Below are 23,493 nucleotides of genomic sequence, written 5' to 3'. Positions count from 1 at the left end.
TTTACTGGCTCTGGGCAACTCCTCATTCCCTGTCTGGAAGCTCCTATATCTCTTCATTGATTACACAGAGGAACTTTGACGGAATTCAGGCAACTCAAATACAGCCCAGGGAGCCTAGGAAAACATTCTGCACAGCAGAAATTTTCAGATTTTTTTCCCTATGGGAGACCAAATTACATAAGAGAGGTAATTTCAGAGATCATAATCACAACATCCATATGATAACACCACTAACTGCTTAACTAAAAATGCTAACATTTTGAAAGTAATTAATGTGTTTTAAATGCCTATACCAAAGGAAACCACACTGTTAAGCAGTCAGCTCTCTGCAGGTGACCACCAGTATGTCACATAGCATGGATTTTGAGCTTATATTTATAGTATTAAAGAGCTGTACTGACTACCTCATTCCATGAATAGAGAGACCTGTGAAGCTGATTTTCCTAACAATTTCTCTCTTAAAACCCTCTTGATCCTCTGATGTCTAAGAATTGAGTTCATGCCAGTCTTTTCTTTAAAGTAAATACAGGCTTTCTCCAACTCTCTTCTATACTGATGCTTATTTCCCCTAAATTTGTAGAAAGTTAGTACCTTTGAAATCCATGACACAAGTGGTTTAAATTAACTCAAAGACTGAAAATTTATTAAGGTGCACAGACACATATATGCAGTTTAAGTATTGTTTCCATAGGAAAGTCTGAGTATACATATCAACAAAGCAAAATCTCATAAATATCAGGGGCTAAATAAATAAACATTTTCAAAAAAGCAGACCCAAAGGATGTATGTTGCTTCTGATTTAGACACACAAATAAACTCTAACATATGTACATAGTGTAATACAAAAACCATGCAACTCCTCTTTCCTGGCTTAAGCAAGGCATTGGCACAGCATGTGCATTTTACATGCCATGTCATGCAAACATGACACACGCTAAAAAACCCCAACAACAAATTAACAACTTCTTAGCATCATAAATGAATGAATGGGTTCAGCCACATTTCTGTACATTTACCGTTTAAATAAACAGGAACAAAAATATACATATCCATACATAACCTGCAATTGAGAGAGCAGTACACAAATCCTATTGCCATAATAGTGTACCTTAAACCTTCATGGAAAACATTTTGGTTTTAACCTGTCAAGATAAACAAATAATAATTAAGCAAGTCACTTTGTATTAATACAACACCTACCCCTGTCACTGTGCATCAAACTATGATCATCTTAATGGTATTCATTAGTAAACTGTGTGTCAGCTTTGCATTTTGATACAGATTGTTTCCTTACCAGCTGCCAAGGTTTGCCCCATGCCTGGCTCACTGGTTACACAACCAATTTGATTGCAGAGAGTAACAGTAAAGTTGTACGTCCTGTAAGGTTTTAATCCTGTCGCTACATAGGATAGCTCATGAGCCTCAGCTATATGCAAAACCTGCAAAGCAAACAGATTGGAAGACAACAGTTGGTTAATAATATTTTCATTCCTATTAATTGATGACATGCTTACTAATAAGAAGCTTGTCTCTGAATTTGCAGATTCCTTCATTTAGATGTGGAAAAGCCTGCAAAGACTGAGGGAGAATATTTTGGAGAATCTGAACAAGCTAGGATTTAGGTGATAATACTTCCCATCACACTGTTTTATGAGGTAATATGCCAGTTCCTGAGTGGATAAATGAGGAAACAAAGTTATTGCCTCATAAAATGTGTGGTGGTGCAGTTATCACTACAAACAGTGCAGCTACAATCCAGATGACGAAGATGACACTATTAAGTGGTGAAAGCTGACCACCATTGAATGAGTGACATGATTAGCAGGTATAAGGAGGGAGGGAAATAACTAATACCTACAGACATTTGAATCTGCTTTACTTTAACATTACTTTAAGCTATCAGAGAGAGTAGAACCGAATAAACTGTTGTATTTTCAGTAACTTCTTTATCAGATGTTTATTTAGATGAAAAATCTTGCAAGCCTGAGACCAGAAGTAATTTACATTTATGTATTGTTACAACAGCTCCAGGAGCAATAGTATCCCCACTTCATAGACAAATAAACTGAGGCCCATCTGTGGTACCACTGAAAGACAAAACCAGCTCTTAAATGAGAAACACAATAGCAGAGCACCAGATCCACTCCCACATTCTGATTACCTATCATGTTTCTTTGCTCATTCCTAAGCTTTTAGCTTAATACTACTGCCATGGTATTTGTTTGCCAAACCCAGTCACTCAAAAAATCACAACAGTATTTTAAAATCGCATATTTAGACTTTATAAAGTTGGTTTTCTGCTATTTTAGGTTTCTCCACTTCAAAGATTTGTCCATTATCCAGGAAGCCAGACAGGTACCTTTCTTAATGAAAATGTACATTCCTACAAAACAACATGGCTTTAAACATATCAGCAAATATAGCAATAATACAGAATCAGAACATGCAAAGATCAAGGTAATTTAAGTGTTGTTGCTCAATCCCATCCCTACTAATTTTGAATCTCACCCACTACTGAAAACAAGTCAGCTCAGTAATACAACTTAAAACCCAAAAGTAGTGTATAACATTACAGAGCACATAAGATAAACTGATAGGAAAAAATGTAACTAACAATACCTGGAAAAATGGTGGCAAGAACCTTTGTTCTGTCATCAAACTGATGCTGTATCCCATCACTTTTCCTCTTGCTAAATTATCTTCAGGTTTTTCCCATGATACGTTGAGGGAATATGGTGAAAGAGGGAATACTGATGGAGATGGCATGAACACTGGGGCTGAAAAAAGGTTAAAATAGCAACATTCATAAAATAAGTGAGCAACGTGTGTAATGCAAGCTTTCTCATTGTATTTGTAAAACACCATTTCAGACAGTCTTTTTTTTTTTTTTTCTTTTTTTTTAACCTTATTTTCAAAGTCTAACTGGAATTTTCATATTATTTTGATATTACATAAAAAGTACCTCACCCATCATTCTGCTGTTTTCTACTCTGGCCATGAATGCAGAATAAAACTCTGGCTATGTCTTCAAAGAAATACTAATCAACACTAAAGTCCTAACCCCTGTAGCAGGTAGGAAAGTACATACAAATGAAAAGGTCTTGAAGAAGAACTTCATGCAACCTGGGAAAAAACTGATAAAAGCAAAAAGTGTTCAATACTTCAGCATCTTAAAAGCAATTTTGTTTGCTAGGCCAGTTTGAAATTAACATGTCTCTCACTTCTTACAAAACAGTTCCCCTGCCTTCCATAGTAAATCTGTAAAAGGATTGTTTGCACTGCAGTTAAATCCCCACCTGATTACTCTGTAATAATAGCATACCAACTCATAGCACTTCTGCTACGTACAAACAACCACACTAATGGACCTCTTCCCAAATACAATTTAACACTTTTATAACATATAGTATTTAAGAACAGATAAGCACAAAGACTCATTTTGAAAGGGGAATTAGTTTAGCCTGCTGTTTTGCAGGAGCAAACGACTGAGGACATGATTTTCAAGCTAACAGCAAACAAAAGCATCAGTGATGTAACAGAGATGTTTAATTGCAAAACATAGGCTCTATCAGCCTAAAAAACTTAGATCTCTAATGAAAGCACTGAAATAAATAGCTGTTATTTCAAATAATATGTCAAGTGGCAAGCCCTTTTGAAACTCTGAACAGAAGGGTCATAATAAGAGGCACTGTGAACTGGTTAAACTTCTGAAAAAAATGGTCCATATTATGACACTTGGCTTCCATAAAAGCATACGAAAAGTTTCAAGCACTATACTCCTGAAAAGGTAACCCTCTCAAGTTCTTAAAAAGAATTGCTTTCTAAACAGTCAGTGTTCAGGAAAACTCATTAGAACCTCCTTTCTGTATATATGTACCTTCTTGGACGACATTGCTGATTCACGCCAACTGTTAAAACATTTGTGACAAAACCAATCTTTTTTCATGTTTTCTCCCTTTAAAGAACATATATATAACAACTGGGGAAAGAGGGGAGAATTCGAACACTGCTTGGTAGATTTTGCAATCTTGTAGTTTGGAAATTTTAGTTTAATTGACAGGGATTATTTTCTTCAACAATATGATTTTATGGTGAAGAAAATGGGTTTTGCTTAACACGCTAAATTCTGAGATAATCTGACCTGTCTTTAATTAGTTTAAAAATGAGAATGTGTCCCTATTTGAATCATCACTAGACACATTCTATTGAAAAAAAAATTAAGAATGCATTCTAATTTAGTTTTTCCTTTCATTTGTATCAAACAAATTCAAACCAATACTTACCAGCCTCTCCTGTTTGTCCTGATATCCAGTCTGAAGATATGCTACCTGCCATGTTTATTGCTAGAACATAAAATTCATACTCTGTGAATGGCTCCAGGTCAGTGACTGTGGTACTGGTCTGTGGTGGAGCCAGGGCATTTTCATTAGGAGATTCCATAAGTGGTTGAGGACTGAGCCATCCACTGCTTTGGAAAATACGAATTTCGGGAGGAAGAAAGTTCCCATCTGGTTTAAATTTTTTTCTCATATAAAGTTCATATCTTATAATTATGCCTAGAGAAAAAAGCAAGTCAGAAAAATTAGTGCATTTAAACGATTTCTGGAGTTCTACTAGAATACCAACACCAATACATTTAATGAGCTAAGAATCAATCAATCAATCAATATCATAGAAAATACAGCATTAGAAGTTTTCCTCATTTCTGCTACTTTCATCCAAATGCTCGCTTTAGTATTTCTTGCATTACATTGTTAATTTTTCCCTCCATGCAGTTTTGGGATTTGAAAAAAAATGGCTGGATTACAGTATGAGTTCTACTACCCTCACTGGAAGATGGTATCCTAAAGTTCTGATCAAATGTTAATGGAAATTACTTCAGGCCTCTGACTTTCAAGGGGATATTTAAATGTTGGGGGGGGAACATTATTATTATTTTTCTTACGCAATAGGTAGGGAATTTTTGAGTGACAGTTTAATGCTAACCTTTTAGAACATACTACCGGGTAGGAGATATGTGCGTGTGTCAGTTTTCCATCAACGTAAACCTATTACGTACGCAGGAAGGTCTCATCACTTTGGAAAAAAAAAAACCTTCAGTATTGTGGTATGAAGTGATACATGATCTAAGCTGGATCGTGGAAGCAGTTTAACTGTAAGAACAGAGTGTAAGAAAGCTGACTGGAGATTTCCCAAATGGAAAAGATGAAACATAGCAAATCCAGGAGATAGTTATTACCATATAATGTATATATTTGGGGCTGTATTCATGCACAGAACTGGAGAGGTTGCTTGGGAGAAACAACTTCTCTCTTTATCATTGGAAAGACCAAGAAATCTGACCAGACGTCAAAAGAAACATGAGAGTATTGCTTATATCTGCCTGTGCTGGCAATTACATGTATGTAATGGCTACAGAGTAAACTATGAAGAGTATATGCTACAGGTTGAGGGACAAGTGCTAACAGCAAATATCATGACCTGCATTGTAGGAACTGCCCCTCTAAATACGTACAGGCACTCTTGTGCAGGCGTTCTTCCTGTCTAATCTGGTAATAGCTGGCAAACGAGACGTTCAAAGAGAAAGCTGAGCTCCCCATACACAGATGCCCATTTTGTGAGCAGATCAAAATACTTGTTTTCGCACGCACAAATACTTGTGCATGTAAGTGCAAGTTCACAAAACTCCATTGCACATACATTAGAAGATAAAGTGTTTACCAGTAAAATCTGTGGCAACACAAAAGTATTCTACAACAGCTGCTTTCTCAGTTTCAAAAACCTAAAATATTATTACGCAAGTTAGATCAGCAACTCTTGGCAATCGCCTAATCCCTAACAAAGTTATACTGGTAATAGAATTAGTTACTACACATGACGGATGGTTTTAAAAACAGACTTCTCTGTTAATTCTTAGATTTTTTTTCTTTCCATAACTGTTATCTGCTTATTTATTCTTTGTCAGGCAATATCACCACATCTGTCTGAACTAGCCGATCTGGCAAATTAGGGAAAAATTAATTTTACTGTAAATGTTTAATTATAAATGTGATTTTTTTGCTGCAGCAGATGCCGCTGAGGGCTAAAACCTGGACCCAACACATTCAGTTGGAGTTCTGGACTCCAAAAGAACAAAACACAGACTCTGAGGATACGTTTAGTGGCAGACAGGCAAATTAAGACAATGCCTTACTTCATTCTCAGTTTATGTTGCATGGATAAGGATATTCTAACCAGATTTGAGAAAATGCTGCTTTTTCTTTGCAAAATCTTTGACTTACAAAAGTAAATACAATGTCCTACCATTTGGTTTCTCAGGTGGTGACCATTCCACAGCCAGTTCTGTAGAGCTGATGGTTTCTATCATGGGTGGATGTAGCCCTTCTGGAGGGGCTTGTGCAGTAATTACTGTTACTGGCTGGCTCTTTAAGCAGCCTCCACTAGTACAAGCTTGCACAGAAAAAACATACTTTGTAAATGGAATGAGATTCCAAATAATTGCTGAAGTTTTTAAGCCTTCATACTGACCACAAGACTGAAGATCAACCAAGCTAGTACATGTCAAAATGTATTTCTCTATGGGCCCAGAGTCATTGGAGAGGCTTGTCCAGTAAAGTAAAACAGAACGGTGACTAACAGGAAAGACAGGATTTAAATGCAAGCTTCCTGTAGGCGTCCCAGATTTTGTTCTGTATGTCACTGAGGCACTTCTTGTAAAACCATGAACGTTGCTGGCTTGGACGTAATAGGAATAGAAGGTATATGGAGATAACATGCTATCAGTGAAGGTCTGAACACCTAAAACAAACAGGTGAGAAGAAAATTGTATCAGTCTAACACATTAAAAATAATCTTAATTTGCATACTTAAAAAGGCTTTCCAGCCCTAATCCAAGCCATAGTATATTTATGCCCGTTTGCATGCTCTTCTTGAGATCATTATGAACGTTGTAACTTCTCAACATTTTTTTTTCAACAGGAAAAAAAACCCTCCCCTATTCTCTTCTTCCACTGCACATTGGCATCACTAGAAAAATATTTTTTTCCACTGAATGTCTCCTAGTTCCTGCTTTAATTATGAACAAGATTAATACAATCATCTTCTTATTCCTCCTTTGCTTGGAAATAATTATTTCAAATGTAAATCAGCATCGATAATAGTGGATCTGATTTAGAAAAAAAACCCCAAACCATTCTGTAAATTTTCACACCTTTGTTTTTGATTCATTTCATAGTGTAAGACCAAATATTTCATCTTTCTGTGCTTTAACTTACCCATTTCTAAAATAGTGCTTAACAGTTCATTTGTAAAGCATTTGGTGTTGGATGAAAAGTGAAACAGAAGTGCAAATTATTAAAAAGGTATATCCAAAGCCTGTATTTACCTTTTTCACCCGCTACTTGCCATTACTCTAGATAGCTTTTTAGCAGCAATGACTATGAATAGCTCCTAGGTATATCCCAGAAGCAGTTACACATCTTAGTCATCACAGCACAATATGAATTTATGTACAACCATACCACCATACATGGTTTTGCCTTAAGAAATAGTGAACATTGAGTAATATATTACACGCCAGAGCACAGACACTCTTAAACTTTTTCAAAGCAAATGGAGAGGACACAGCTATTTCTAAGTCCTCTCTGTATGTCTGCACTGGCAAGCCAGCCGTGAGTACAACTTAAAGACCACCACCACAAAATTATGAGTATTGCTAGATATTCAGCCCTTGACATTGTAGTACAAAAGCAGCAGTGTCAACCCAGTAAGTGCTTACAGTGCTTCAACTACCTAGAGCAATCACAAACTTATCACTGGAGTCTAGTAATAAGGAGTCTGGGTAATCTCATCTTCCTGCCTTTCAAACCCTGGTACTTCAGGCAACCCAGCAGCAGCAATGGTTATTGTGACATCCTTGTGCATTAGTAGTGAGCAGGCAAGTGATACGGCAGATTTCAGTCCTGACAGCGAGATTCAGCTCTTTATTCTTCAGCTTTCGCGTTAGGATGCCGTTCACAACTGTGGGTGCAAGTTCTCCAGCGTACTGTAGAATTGTTAAGCCCTTTCTGAGCTGCATGGACACACCTGCCCTGTCTGAAGTGCTTCTGGGCACAAGAGTGGGTACCAAAGCCAATTCGACAAGTGTTAGACAAGACTCTTGGACAGGCTGGCAAGAATCCTTGGAGCAGGAGCGTGACAACCAGTTGCTGTGAAGGACACTGGCAAGTAGGAACTTGCCATGTGTCCAGTTTCCGATTTTGTCTCCAGAGAAAAGAATGGCCACAGATACAGTACGAGTCACTGTGCTAGAAACCTGGGAGAGCTGCACTTTATGGGATGACAGGATCACCATCCTGTGGGTCTTCAACTCAAAAGAGCCACAGAGAAGAAAAAAAGCATGCAAGAAAAAAAAATAAAAGAAAATAAGAAAAAAAACCCCACAGTGAGACTGCTGTCATCAGCAGCAAGTACCACAAATCCTCATGAGATGACAAAACAGGAGTACCCCCTGAACTAGATTCTAGGACCTCACCCTGCCCCCCACCCCCAGAACCCAACCCTGCTCTAGAACCATATGCTGACCTGGAACCTGATCTAGACCCATCAAGCAAGCCTTAAAGCAATCTAGAACCAATCAGAGCTAGACCATGACCTAGAACCATTAAGCAAGCTAGAACCTGCTCTGGAACCAAGAAACTGCCCTGAAGCAACAAGCCAGCTAGAACATGATCTAGAACTGCCTCCCTACCAAACCGCCAACTCCAGAACTCATACCTGCTCTACAAACCACCTCACCAATGCCACCCTAGCTCTACAACCAACCAAGCCCCAAAACCCAGCCTCTGGAATGGACCGGGACTCTAGGGCCAACCCAGACCCTAGGGCCCCAGGCCTAATGTTGACAGCAAGCACATTACTTTCCCCTTTTCAAGTACAGGGATCGGAAGAGGCAGATCACCCAGAATGCTGATATTATCTACCAGAAAAGTAACCAGCCCCATCTCAACATTACGAGAAAGTTCATTCAGTATTGATGAACACCTGATCACCAGATAGCAACTTTATTGCAACAGGAATATAGGCCAGATAGAATTGGATAATGCCAAAATGTAGAAGTTTCTACATTCCTCAGGTGAACAACTCCACCAAATATTTAGCTACATTTATAAATAATTAGAACCAACATGATTTGGAGTTAGAATTGTAAGTAATTTTTGCCATTTTTTCACATTTTAGAGCAAGTATTTCATTTTATCCTCAAGACAAGGATTGGTACCTTCTGAGCCTCTTGTTTCGCAGAACAGTTAGGAAAACATTGTTTTAACTGGGCATTCTGCAATACTATCAGCCAGATCACCAGGCCAATTTAGATTATTATTCTTAATTTTCCTTGGGAAGTTCAATGTTTCTATAAAACTCTCATTTAGTCATAAGATAATGTTCATCCAGTTGCACTCTCGGGGCATTTTATAAGCATTACAAATTTCACACTATACTGAGAAGAAAGTAACATTATCAAAAGTTCTGACAGCATTAACAACGTGTTCTTGATAGTCAAACACCAGCAGATGATTTCACATCATTAATTAGGGGGATGGCCAGGAAATCGTTTTTGCCAGGAAACATCTTTTGAAACCAATTCTATGTTTTTACAAAATAATTTTTTGTTAAATAGAAACATGCTAATGTCTTGTTATCCAGCTAAATACATTCAGAATTTTTCACTGTCTACAAAGTATGTAGGTACAGTCATGAAATAACATCCTCAACAATGCACTCAGTTTCAAGTACATTACTAAGCACAAATTTATGACAACAAAGCTTTTCTTTTGAAATTAATTTCTATTCTTACTAAAATTAGGCTTTTAAGCCAAATTAAGGAATTGGAGTATTTTCTATTAGCTCTCTAAACTTTTTTGTAATGTTTCTTTCTCTCAATCACTTAATCCCATGCTTACATGGGGTAACATATCTTTCCTCATGGTATGTACTGTGGAGTGTCCAAATGCACAGCATAAGCCACAGAGTAATCAACTGTAACACAGCAGCATGCACCAGAACATAAAAATGTCAGGTGCACTCCAAAGGATCTGTGCTTCCACTGAACAATAGTCTTTTTTTTTTTCCTCCAGGATACACGACAATAATTAGAAAGACTCAACTTCTGCAAAAGATTAATGCTGCATTTGTATGAAAATGCAACAAACTGAAGTTGCTAGAACAGAAATTACTCAGTGGCATTAAACCACACCCATCGTAACAAAATCACTTGTGTGCCATATATACATAAACCCAGTATCCAAATCCATCTCCTTTTCTTTGGTAAGAGGATCAATAGGAGCACAAAATGGCCTTTCAGGCTAGGACAGAGTGTCGAATCCTTGAGGACTGCCTTCTGAGGATCCCTTTGCAAGCCTCAACATGAGAGAAGCGGTGCTGCTAAAGGCAAACCAGGAGCTACACTGATAGCTTAACAGAAGGTGCTAAAAGTTAGAGGCCACAAAAAGCTTTCCTAATCTGTTAACAGTTTAAAACAGGGAGGATGAAAAAAGGGGTTTAAGCACATTATGGTCTCTTCTATTCACCCTAGTTCTTTACCTGAGACTTTGCCTCTTTTAGATTTTGGAGCCTGTGTATATTTGCAGGGAATGCTTTTGGTGAGTCAATTTTAAAGTTTTTCAGATTAAAAAGTAAAAAATTATCAGCCATTTTGGGTGACTCAGTTTGCCAGATTTTAGACTGGGGTATTCATTTCTTTCAAGCAAAATTAATAACACAGAACAATAACTCACTAAAGGAAAATAGAATAATATATTCAAAATCACAGAGAATGATAATGACAGAAACAAGAAATAATTAAGAAAAATTGCAGAGAGAGAGAGAGAGAGATGTACACACACACACACAAACACAAAATCTTTGATGTCATCTTACTATAAATACTTACTGTAAGGGTGGTAGTCGTCAGTCCTATAAATTTCGGCCTCATCCCTATACAGCTGGTAAGTAAGCCTGTTAGAATTTGGAGAGTCAGGGGAACTCCACGAAAGACTGATAACAGAGGAATTGAGAACTTCTCCTGTAGGAGGAGGTTGCTGGAATGGAGCTAAAACATACACAAAAACAGAGGATGTAAAAATGAAGGTAATCAATAATCACACATTTAAATAAAAATGCAAAGTAACTGTTAAGTTTTCTGCAAAGAAAAACTGTTGAGTAAACATGCAGTCACCCAGGCAAGACATTAATAGACTAAACTGATCCATCCAAATGCTCTCCAACAAAGCTTTTTATCCAAGTATATGAAACAAATTTGTACAGTTAAACAAGTGACAAATAAACTTAATCCCTCTTACCCCCCCCGAATTAAAGCAAGTACACCACAGTTTTCCAAACACTTTTTTTTTTTTTTTTTTAAATTTACTTCAAGATCTCTATAAAATGGGAACATGTTTATCTGGTCACATTATTGAAGTCTATAGTTCAATTATAATTTATTTTTTCAGAGGATTCATTCCATTTTAGCATAGGCCAGCCATAACTTCCTCTAATAGAATAGAAATGGAAAGTCCAACTAACTACAAATTTTACTGAAGTGTTACAATAAGCCTACTTAATCAAATGACAAAAAACATAAAGGGGCAAATTTTGAAGGTTATTCAGGCAATTCACTTCCATTTGTTTCCAATGAAATTTAAATCAATGAGAGCGAGGTGTCTAACATTTTAAGAAATCAGCTTGAGATTCTTATTTACCAAAATACTACTCTGCTATCACCTCCATTAACTTTGGAAAATGTGCTACTTAATTGTACCAGTATCAATAAAGAGAACAAACCTGAAGTTCACAAGCCAAAAGTCTCACATTTTCAGAAAGAGCAAAGTCCTTCCTATGTCTCTCTTGTAATTCAGCTGTATGACCAAGGTCCTTTCTAAGATGACGGCTATTACTCAGAAATTAAACTTTATATGCATAGATACATGCAAATAAATATATACATACCTCTGCACATAAACGTATGGTTTTATGGTTGGACTTGATGATCTTAAAGGTCTTTTCGAACCTAAATGATTCTATGATTCTGTATTTATGATATTATTCAAGTCAGAGCATGAGTCCTTATCCTGCTACAAGATCTCCAGCCAGCTTGTTATACTAAGGAAAGCACAGCTCTCTGACCCTCAGTACACCCTGCATTAGCACAGAAAAAGACTGGTCTGTTTTGGCAGCTAGTAATTGCTACAGCTTGACTCAAAGGCAGACTGTGCCACTTCCCTACCCTCCTTACCAACAGAGGGAAAACCAGGGGAGCGTGGATCTAGAGGAAAACATTTTGCTCCAGGAATAAGAATAGCTGAGGACAGTACAGAAATCAGCGTTTGGAGTAAGCTACCTGGAGCTGGATCCAGAACCACCCGATAAGTTTTTCTGCCTTATAGTAAGCATTATAAGAAAATATCAACATTAGAAACATGTGGCTTTTCATTAATTTTTTCTCCTTCTGTTGATAAACTATCATCATCTTTATTACATGGATATTTGCTTAATATATACAATTCACCAAAAGTTAATTACCAAAATCTTTTCAGCCAAGTTGCAGACAGGAAACGACACGAGGACCTCAGGCCACACAAGTGATAGATGTGGAGCCAACATCAGTGGGTCACATTACATAAGGGTTTTTAATAGAAATCTAAAATGTGAGTTGATGCTCGCTATTTAGAGTAAGGTAATGAAAAGCCCTGCTCCTACTGCAGTATCTCAGCCAAGAAATAGCAGAAAATATTTCTAGAATTCATTGGATTGAACAGAACACATAATCATCATCTCCCATTAGAAAGCACAGGTTGTTTTGCTGCCAATCTAGAGGTTTTGAGTTCAGCTGAGTTACGAAGTGAATGCATGCTAAGTGTCTACAGGAGTAAAGTTTGAGAATCAAAGGAAATAAGCGCTCCTAAATCCCTTTGGCATTTTTGAAAGTTTCTCTCCATATCATACATGCTCTACAAGACCTGAGCAATCATAGAAATTTACTGGCAAAACCTTCATTCTCCATTCTCAGTCTCACACTATTGCATATTGCTCCCACGTGTCTGCTGTTTTGCATTTTAGATGTGTAAAGCAAAGTACTATATCTCAAATTTTTTATGGAGCATCTAAGATACTGTTGGGCAGAAAAATTGAAAATAGGTCTTTTCCTTGAAGAATGTTAGTTGGACAGTGACAGCAACTTACGTTTGCTTCCCGTGGCAAAGACTTATAACCAGTAATGGTGTGTATCAACAAAATACTGTTCTGCAATGAAAATAACCACAGATACCAAGCTAGGCAAAGCTCTGTATCTGTGCAACAAGTTAAAATATTTTGGTATGAATAACCAAAAGACTGCAATTGCTATATCATTTATGTCCAGAAGAGGACTCCGCTTGTCATTTAGAATACTGCCTGATGTATTTTTTTCTAACTAAAACCTATGATATTATTTATCTATGTCATATTATTATTAATCAATTTTATAGTTGAATTGCCATTGACCTTTATCCAATGTATATCCCAACATAAATAAGTAGGTTGGTTTATGTTTGTAAAGCACTTTGAAGATGAACAGCATCATAAAAGTGCCATGTATTATTATTATTATACATTCAGTTGAAACATCCTACATTTTTTAAAGAAACAACAAGCCAATCAACTATCTGCACAAGGAATATATACTATGCCTTCTACAGAAGAGTATGGAGAAAAACAGAACAAAACTGTATCTAAACACTTCCAAACTTTGAGAAAAAAAGATCATCTTTGGAAACAAATCAGTCTCTTCATTCTATCCCATTTATAAGACTGCATTCTGCAATGCATATTATTTGAAATTTAAACCTATTTACAATGAAATACAAACTGGAATCAAAGTGAGAGCAGTCTGTCCTTGTAAACAAATTCTTTGTGCATGTACATCTCCGCTTGCAAATCTATAGTGTGCACATACCACGATGAATATCATACAAATACCTATAGAATACACAAAGAAGTGTTTGAAGATGTTGAAGGTGGATGCAGAAACATACTCCAGAGATTACTTGGGAATGTCTAACCCTGTAGTTGCACACAACATGGCTGCCTGAGCTAACTCTCACAGTAGGACCAGTGTAGCCATTAGTAATTAGGCTGCCAACAGAAATAACCAATTAGCATCTGCAGAGTTCCTCATTCACTGCTTACATGACTTCCAAGACTGGGCTGTTAACTGTGTACGGCAGTAAGGTGTGTCACAAAAATGCAACACGACTTTTTCAGAATTGGCTGAGGTCCTTCCCACACAGTTTGGCATTGGATGGTATGATGTCCTCAAACCCGTTTCTGAATGCTGATCTGAAGACAACTTGGAAATTTAATTTTCTTATTACATATATTTTTCCTCTCCTTCTTTAAAATTCCTGCCAGGTTAGAGACTGTGCACTGGTGAGCAAATCTGAACATTTAATTTTGACTAATCATGACAAAGGCTGAAATTGTGACATCTCTTCATAACCAGACTCACTGCAAGGGCAGAAGTGCAGATGTTCCGTTGCAATATGTTTCATTACAATTCATGATCTGACCCTCAACATAGCATTAGCCATGCCCCTCACATGCCGATTTATGACTCCGTGTTACACCACATCGCATATTTTCCCAAACTGACTGAAAAAAAGCCCCAGGAGGAGAAAGGCAAAGCTACATTGCACCGAGGAGCAGATTTTGAATTAATCACCAGGAGCAGGTCTTCAACAGACCTTCCGTTCTTCAGACCTTCTGAAGGCAGGTCTCCTGCCTCCTGCCAACGGCAGGAAAGGCAGCTAGAAAGCTGCAAGTTGTACAAATACTACTGCATTTGTGTGACTAAGAGGTGAACTGCATTGGTCGCTACAAAGAATGTGGTGGGAAGTGCAAGGGAACGATGGGCCGTTACTTCTCCCCTGGGTTAGACTGCAAGTATAAAAGCTGTGTGTATGACACGAAGCACTCTGTACGTCTCTCTAGAAAACACTCCTAAGATACTCAGAATGAAAACCACCAAACTTCAGGGACCAGAAATAGGGGGCGGGGGGGGGAGGAGTCAAATCCAGTTTTAGTACTGCTGACCTAATTTAATACTCACTAAATCAATGAAAAAACATTAATTTGAGAGACATGCTTTTAAGAACTAACATCCACTTACTTTTACTGCAGCCAAATAGGTTGTGGACATCCAAATTACTAGCATCGGGAACACAGTTGTCACATTTCAAGCCAGTTACAAATTGTTTACAAACACACTGTCCAGTAACAAGATGACAAGTCCCACTAATGGCTCCTGCAGGATGACAATTACAGTGCTGACATCTATAAACAAAAACAAATCAAGGAAGTGATCAAAACACATTAACACTTCAGTTAAGCACAGTAGGGTTTTGTTTAAAAGATTCTTGGGTAACATAATTAAAAAATCATAAACAGTTCAGTAGCCTGAGACACAGTGGAAAATCTATTAGCCTGATAAAAAAAAGTAACTTATGAAAAAGGTGCCCATTATAAAAATAAACATTAACATCTCAGTGCCAGAATAATATTCTAATTTAGATAAAAACTGCTTAGAATTAAAGAGCTTTTATATATATTGATCCATACACAATAATGGATAAAAATGTTTGGTAATAACCACATCATGCACTCAGTCCTGCAACACTTACTCACACAACCATTCTTGCAGAGCTGTAGAGTTCAGTGATATGTATAACCGGTTTCATAGGTTTCTGCACAAAATATGCAACCTTCTAACTTACAGGAAACCAGGCTGTTGTTGAAAAGAAATCAATTAATAATTTTTTGTCCACAAAGGCAACTTGGAGTTGAAAAAAAAAAACACACTGTGAATAAAGGAGAATGAATGTAGACAAAAACCGGGAGAAAGAAAAAACCCAGATTAAAACAGTGAAAGGAAACAAAATAGCAGAAAAATTAATATTATAACAGAAAGCATGTTTTCTTAGCAGCCTGATGGACAAAATTGAAAATAACTAAAAAGAATATTTAATTAAATGTGTAAATTAAATTGGTTTTTAATTAAAAAGAACAAAAAATTTAAAAGCATTGGTATCACACAAATGCCACATTTCAATTCTGTAAATCGCTCTAGCGTCAGTAGAGTACTTTCAGGATTAATTTATGCTTTGGCTTTTGCATGTGAAACCTCTTGCGATCAACTTGTTTTTCACTTGATATACTATTTCCCCACTGACATTCACTTATAGCGGGGATACCAATGTCAGATTATGCAAATATTCAAAGACTCGGAACATCTCAGAAGTTATGCAAAGCAATTTTTTCCTTACTGCAAATACTGTTAAGCTACCCATTGCAATATAGACTGCCATTATTCGTCATAACAGAAAGTCAACAATGGCAAATAAAACTTTGTACTTTAGATTCTAATTTCACTATGTTTTAATTGCTGCAGGCCAAGAGTGTTGGACTGGGAGAAATGTGGGACTGTACAGTACAGCTAAACATACTGGGAAATCTACACTTCGCTCCACTTGCCCTGAGCTGGAAAAGTCCAATTCTCAGGCATAAGCAACACCAGCCTTGAGGGCATCTTAAATTACTCCAGATGCCAGGTCCCAAGATGATGAAGCAGCAAAAAGACCTTGGAGAAGGCCAAGGGAGAGACAGCCATGCCATGTCCCCTTTGCTCTGCTAACCCTAAGACTAGACAAGAGCTGCTGATTTATATTTGGCTGATCTTCCCTTGGCCAGTTTCACCAGAGCCAAGGAAACAGGTGGTGGTGCCTCTACACAAGTTACTTTGCCATTTTCCCAGTCATCACCATCACCTTGGTCCATCTCTTTCTATCTATACGACAGCAGAAATAAAAGTGAGTTCAGTTCTGTTACAGGTATCGGCTTTTTAAGGCAAGTGAGAGAGGAGGGGAGAGTGGAAACTGTTTTCACATTAGGACACTAAAATTCAGGTCAATAATCAGTGAAATAGACATTAAATGTGACAGATTTTTAAACAAGTTTAAGAAAACTCTTCACATACATTTTCTGCCCAGAGGTCTCTGTATTAGAGTTCCTTTACTCCACAGCAGCTCGTGCTGTGTGATCTCCTGGGTAATCATTCAACACCCTTAAAAAGGCTGATAAAAGCTAAAGCTGCAAAATAAGCTGCAAATTTGTTTTATGGACTAATATCCTTTTGGGAATAAATAAAATACATTCTCTCTTGGAAACCACTATACTGTAGTTTGCTCTCTTTTATAGTCAAGAGAAAAGGGCAATTTTTTCAAACTGTATTAAGTCTTTTCATCTGTAGACAGTACATCCAAATCCCCTTTCTAATAGAGGTTTTGTTTAGACTATTTAAATGTCATGACTGAAAAAAACAGTTTAGCTAGAAAAAAAACGAAGACAGAATTATTTGCTCAGTAAGACAATACTTTATTATTTCATAATTTCATTACATGATGATATTTAGTACATATTTAGTTGGGGGGGTGGGGGTGTTAATAACAGTGTCTCAATAGAGAAACTGTAAAAGACAAGCTTCTCTTACTGCTCCTGTACATTACTGCACCTCTTATGAATAAGGGTGCCCTGAGTATTCCAGTTTTCATTATCATTCACACATGAGACAAGCAAACTCACATAACACATACAGTCACAGTAATAGTTTTCAGTGCCTGGCAGGGTGGGGCTGCTTCTTTCTGCTTGTTGCATTTTCTTCTAAGTATAAAAAAAGTGTAGGCTGCCTACCTCCACCTATACTGAATTAGGTTCCAGACCCTGCAAAGGACAGCATACATGTCATCATATTCTGTTCCACAGGATTACACATTATATTTGTGTAATCACATGCAAGGTTTTCTGAAACTGCAGAACACTAGAACTGGCTTTGTTGTTATCCATACTTCATGCTTTTCAGTTGGGATTGAGGATTCGGTCAATTAAAGATTTTCAAAAAAATAACTCATTCTTTGAAAGTTTTAATCATGTAAGAAATATTTTTGGCATTCTTGTTAAATGCTACTTCTTCAGGATACTCTAAGTCAAATATATTTGAGTTTTATTAAAACAGAATTGTATATAATCAAGGAAAACAGACTTTTAAAACATGGAAAGAGAAATGTCAGGCTAAGATGAATTGCAATATTGATTTTGTGAGGATAAATGGTTTTTGTAATATTAATATAGAGAAACCTTTATTACATTGACTCTCTAGGTGCAGTTAGAGCCTCTCCAGCAATCTGTTTAAAATCTTCATTTTTCATCCTTATGGGAAAACCTCACTTGCTAAATGGATTTCATAAACAGTAATCTGTCAAGATATATATATAGATAAACAATTTGTGATGTTCATTGACCAGTTCATTATAGTAAACAATACAGAGGTAAAGCATTTCAAATGTGTACCAATGCCCACAACCATTACAGATCTGTTCAGACCGCTGCAAACACCCAGTATTTCTAATTCTTTAATTGCCAAGGAAATTCTCCTGCTTCATAAGCTGAAATGCATTAAAAAATATGGAGTTCCTGTTTTATCTCAAAAACATCACAGAATCAATCAGCCCACATATACATTCCTTAGAGTGGGAGAATTTTAAAGCCTCACAGTCTCTGCGTGTCACAACTTTTGCTTCTTTTCTGCTATTGTGCCAAGACAGATACGTCTTTGCCACTACAGATAGCTCATATCCTTTTCATTCTGTAACCACAGAGTCCTTAAAAGACACTTGGAACAAGGATGGTTTAAATGACTTTGCAACTTTATAGAGAAAGAAAAAGCATATTACTCTTTTTAAGAAGATATTAACAGTTAAAGAAAGGGATTAAAATAGATTAACAAATAAAGACTTGGATTATCATTTTCAGTGGATAAATGTTTCTGCCTGAGGAACAGAGGTACATTGCCCAAGTAGATGATAACCGAAAGGAAGCCAAGCATATGCAACACAAGTTAATCATGTTAATGTACTACCAGAGCAGTCTTCAATACTGTCATGAGGATTAAGTAGTATTAAGGCATTAAAGCCAACTCTGATTCAAATTCCAGAACTGTAAAAAACTTTCTACCTTTACAACAAGATCTGGATCTAGATAATTCTAGATATTTTGACATTTTGAATTTCAGAAGACAGCTCAAAATGCAGGTAGTTGAAGGCCAGTATCTACTTCAGGAAAGCTATTGCTTAACACAGACACAAACCTCTCCATCGCCTGCTAAAACCTGGGGCCAGGGGGGAGGGCACGAATCTATTCCAAGTAACTAAAAAAAAAAAAATCATTAATAATAAGGAAAATATATTTTAAAAGGAACTTTAATATTACACAGATTTTATTCCTTACCATTAGAAATGACAGGAAGTGAAAATAGGAAGTCCTTATTCCTACAGATTACTTTATGGCCATTAGCAGATGCCTCTCTGACCCACAACAGTAAAAAATAATTTTAAAAATCTCCTAATGAGAGACAGTAACATAAAAGTTAAAGTGAAAAATCTGCAGAATAATGACAAATATATGCAAGATGACACTGATAATCACTGCCTAAAAGCATGTCTACCCCACACTAGCTGGGCAAAAGGAGCATGGGGAGCGGAATGTTGTACAGGTTTTGCTTCTGCCTGCGGGGGTTTTTTTAAAGGCAAAAATACTAAATATAACAAAACAATTTAACACCATCAGTCTGCATGAAGCTATGATAGCATTAGAGCTGTGCAATCTTTCTGGACAATATTTAAAAGGAAATTGAGATTGTGGGGATTAAGCAAGAAAGATGATCCTGGAAAAGAAAGATAGAGCAATAGTTGGAATAACAATGCACTACCTATAAATACATTTTCCCCCTTACATTCCAGGGAATATATCCATATAATTTTAGTGTACCTAGAGGCCCCAGGCTACATTAGATAAACAATTTACCCTGTGGCACATAACTAAATGCTGAAAAAGAATACACTGCTTCAGAAAAACATATTTTCAAGAGGAAAGGTGCTGTGCATATTTCTACTGCTGCTGCTAAAAGAAATTTGGAAAGACAGAGATATCTGTAATTTTTTACTTTTTTTTTCCTCCATTGAAATATCTTCCTGAGATCTTCAAAAGCATTCACTGGTTATAAGAATGGCACATTATGTGCATTTTAATAATCAATGATTAACACCTCGGAAACAAACACAACTTACTGAAGAAGAAGAGGACATGTAAAGAAAACAATTACCAAATAGCTATAATAGATAGCATGAACATTATACAGCTTTCATGTTGTTGCTACTTAAATCCATGGCAAAACTTCTATTTCCTTCAGCTCGTGGGAGCACAGAGGGTTGTATTATGTACCACAGGTAAATCAGAGTGCACACATGAATTCAAAGAAGTATTAATGTAACCACAGCGCGTCTTTTCATTGTCACTAAGCTTTCAAATGAGCTACTATGAGCAAAATGTAACGAGGAGGTTATAAATGACCTGTAAAAAAGAAAGACTCACCTCCCTGTGACAGAGTCAAATCCAAAATAAAGTTCTTTGCAATGTTCACATGTCTGTCCTGTTACAGAGGCATCTTGGCAAATACATTGGCCAGTTAGTTTATCACAGATCTGATTCACCGAACCAGTTACGTGGCACAGGCATGGCAGACAGCCCGTGACACTTGATGGAGAAAAATAAAAACCTGGAAAAGAAAGCGTTTTTGAGAATAGACAATATGCAAAAAAGTGAACACAGTAAGATTATTAACAACTTGTGCATAATCGGGGATGAAACAACAGAACCAAAGCTTAGGTAACACACACATCAACTCAAAGCAATATAGTCCTCCTGCAGAGCTGAGCTTCTAAATCTTCTCATAGGCCCTTTGTAAAGCTATTATTCATCCTCCAGTTGCCAACTCCGATTCTTTATTCTCTCTTTTCAGACTTTATTTTAGACAGAGCAAATGCAAAATAGGGGGAGTACATTAATGTGTCTGTGGGGCAAGTAAAGACCCAAGGACATGAGAGGTAGTAATGAATGCACCACAAGCAGCAGAAACAAAAAATAACATATGAGAACAGACATTTGTCCGTTCTTGTCTGGTATCTCATCTCTGACAATGGCCAGCTGCAAAACACAAGAAATGCACATACTTTCTTAAAGTCTCTCTCTCAACCAGTGGTTGGCTTAATCCTTGAAACATGATGATGTTTCTTGGATGGAAAAACTGCATTCGATGAGCATTCCCAGGTCTACATAAAATTTTATTTTACTCTTCCTCAACATAGAGCTTGTATCCTACACAAATACTTCTACAGAAGCTAATAAACTGACAAAAAAAGTTACTTATGTGCTATTAAAGTTTTCATTATGAATCCTATCCTTCTGTTCCTGTATTATTTCCAATTATGAACCGGAGCATTCACCTCACCTTCCCCACAGTATATTCGGTATGCTTCTGCTATACTATCTTTCATCCTGTTGTCCTCACAAGCAATCTTTATCTATGCAAGTCTCTAACACATTACTAATAAATACAGTTAGATAGAGTTTATACACCTCTAATCTGGTCATTGAAGAACTTACCCATTATTCACAGCCTCACCTGAAATTCCAAACAAAAGAGCTTTTATACACATTTTTTTAATGATGCTGTACCCCTTGCATAATCTATTTTGCTATGTATGGACTTCTTCCGTTCTTACTAATTTCTTTTCTATATGTCTGATCAGAAGATAATTCAAGTAATGGCATACCAGTAAGAAATATAATTACATAATTTTCCAAAATTATTTTATATTTTTACCTGATCATTAATGGACATTTAATTGGTTTTTTCACACAAATTGCTCTGCTCTTCTTTTTTATTGGAGTGGTACAGTTGATTAATAATGTAGCAATGTATGAGAGTCCTGCAAATGATGATGGTGACACAGTATTAACTGGCACTAGTCAACTGCAAGTACCTATCTTTGAACATCAATCCTAAGACAGGGCCATTGATAGGAGTTTCTATCTCTGTCAGCTGATTACTATTCATTATTATTGCACAACTTCAATAGAAGAATTTCAGCCGTTACTGAGATATGCTGCATTTACACAGACTTCTCAGACACTTTCCCTCTCTCTCCAGGTAAAGTTCAATCAGTTTCTTCTTAGTCATGTTCTCAGTTACCGAATCCTTTTCGGTGTCCAATAACTTCCTGATGTCCTGCTTTATAATGAAGAGCCCAAAATTGTATTGTAACATGTCATATCGCCCAATGCCTTATTATTTATTTTGCCCTACAAGAGATAGCTTTATATATACACCCCTAGGGTGGTATTCTCTGTCTTTGCAGCAGTGTTGCACTGTGAGCTCATATCCAAATAGCAGAGGAACTAAACAAATTGAAAACATTAGAATTTTACTGCTCAAATCTTTGTTCAAGTTTAGCCTCTGGTCCTCAGTGAGATAAATCTCAAGTGGACAGTGAAGTGATATCAGTCTCCAGTTAACATACATTCACATCATAAAAAAACATGCTGTTGGCACTTTATTCCAGAGAGGCCCCGAACTAAGCCACCACAGAGACTGAATAGCTTGAAGTTATTAGTGAGGCAGCATGTATTATCTCCTAGTGCAGTTGTCTGCACAGTACAGTGCCCATCCTGTGCATAAATAGAGGAGACCATTTCCCAGCAATGTCACTCTTGAGCACAATGAACGACTCCACTCAACATAACAGGAAGATAGGAAACAAGTTTAAGCCTGGACTCCTGCAGAAGGTCAAAGCACTTCTTCAGGACCCAGTTTATAGTTGCAGTAAATGATAAGCACTCAGGCTAAAACAGATCCTTGTCCATCTGAAATTTTGCATGAAAATAATGTCTAAGAAAAGACTACAGTGGGTAAATAAGCACATCTCTAGAAAACAAATTCATTTTAGCTAAGCAGGATTGATCACTACAGCATACATTGGTTTTGTCATAGCAATGAAATTCATAATTATAAAGAATCTATACCTTAATGTTAAACATCCTGGCTCTCCTAATGTCATACCGCCTAAAACCACTGTGGAGCAGGGAAGGATTTGGTATGATATTTTTTGATAATAATCTTTTAGAAATGCTCTAAAAGTTTAACTAAGTTTCTGGATACTACCACCATTTTAATTTTTTTCAGAAGTAGCAAGTAGAAATAAATTTTTTTTTAAAAGCAAAACTGAGGGATAGGAAAATGGGAGAAAGTCCTTCCCCCAACTAATTTATAAGTAAATTAACATGATTAAATGTAGACAAAAAGAGAAAAGACACTGCATTACAAATTCATACTGTTTGTCGTAACCATTATTATTATTTACTTCCACCACCTAGAATTTGGCAGGAAAGAGTAAGAAACAACTTAATGCAAGCTTAATTTACAGCAAGGTTAGAAGGGCTCATAAAAGTTGCTTTATGAAGGATCCACTGTTGTGTAATAGAGCCAATTTCCAATTTTAAGACAGCCGCTGCAAA

The 23,493-nt window shown here is 36.8% G+C and overlaps 1 protein-coding gene across 1 annotated transcript in view; it reads right to left on the bottom strand.

Annotated features, from left to right (window-relative positions):
• Window positions 1–23,493, bottom strand: part of USH2A (usherin) — a 395,016-nt gene that overhangs the window by 296,397 nt on the left and 75,126 nt on the right. The window contains 7 exon segments of the mRNA XM_030034435.1: window positions 1,295–1,439; window positions 2,620–2,777; window positions 4,284–4,556; window positions 6,304–6,798; window positions 10,949–11,107; window positions 15,200–15,363; window positions 20,512–20,695. Coding sequence (XP_029890295.1) covers window positions 1,295–1,439; window positions 2,620–2,777; window positions 4,284–4,556; window positions 6,304–6,798; window positions 10,949–11,107; window positions 15,200–15,363; window positions 20,512–20,695 — 1,578 coding nt within the window.

The sequence above is a fragment of the Aquila chrysaetos genome, chromosome 13 (genome assembly GCF_900496995.4).
Source record: "Aquila chrysaetos chrysaetos chromosome 13, bAquChr1.4, whole genome shotgun sequence".
Lineage (NCBI taxonomy): Eukaryota > Metazoa > Chordata > Aves > Accipitriformes > Accipitridae > Aquila > Aquila chrysaetos.
Note: the sequence above shows the minus strand (reverse complement) of the source record. Positions and strands in the feature narration are given on the sequence as shown.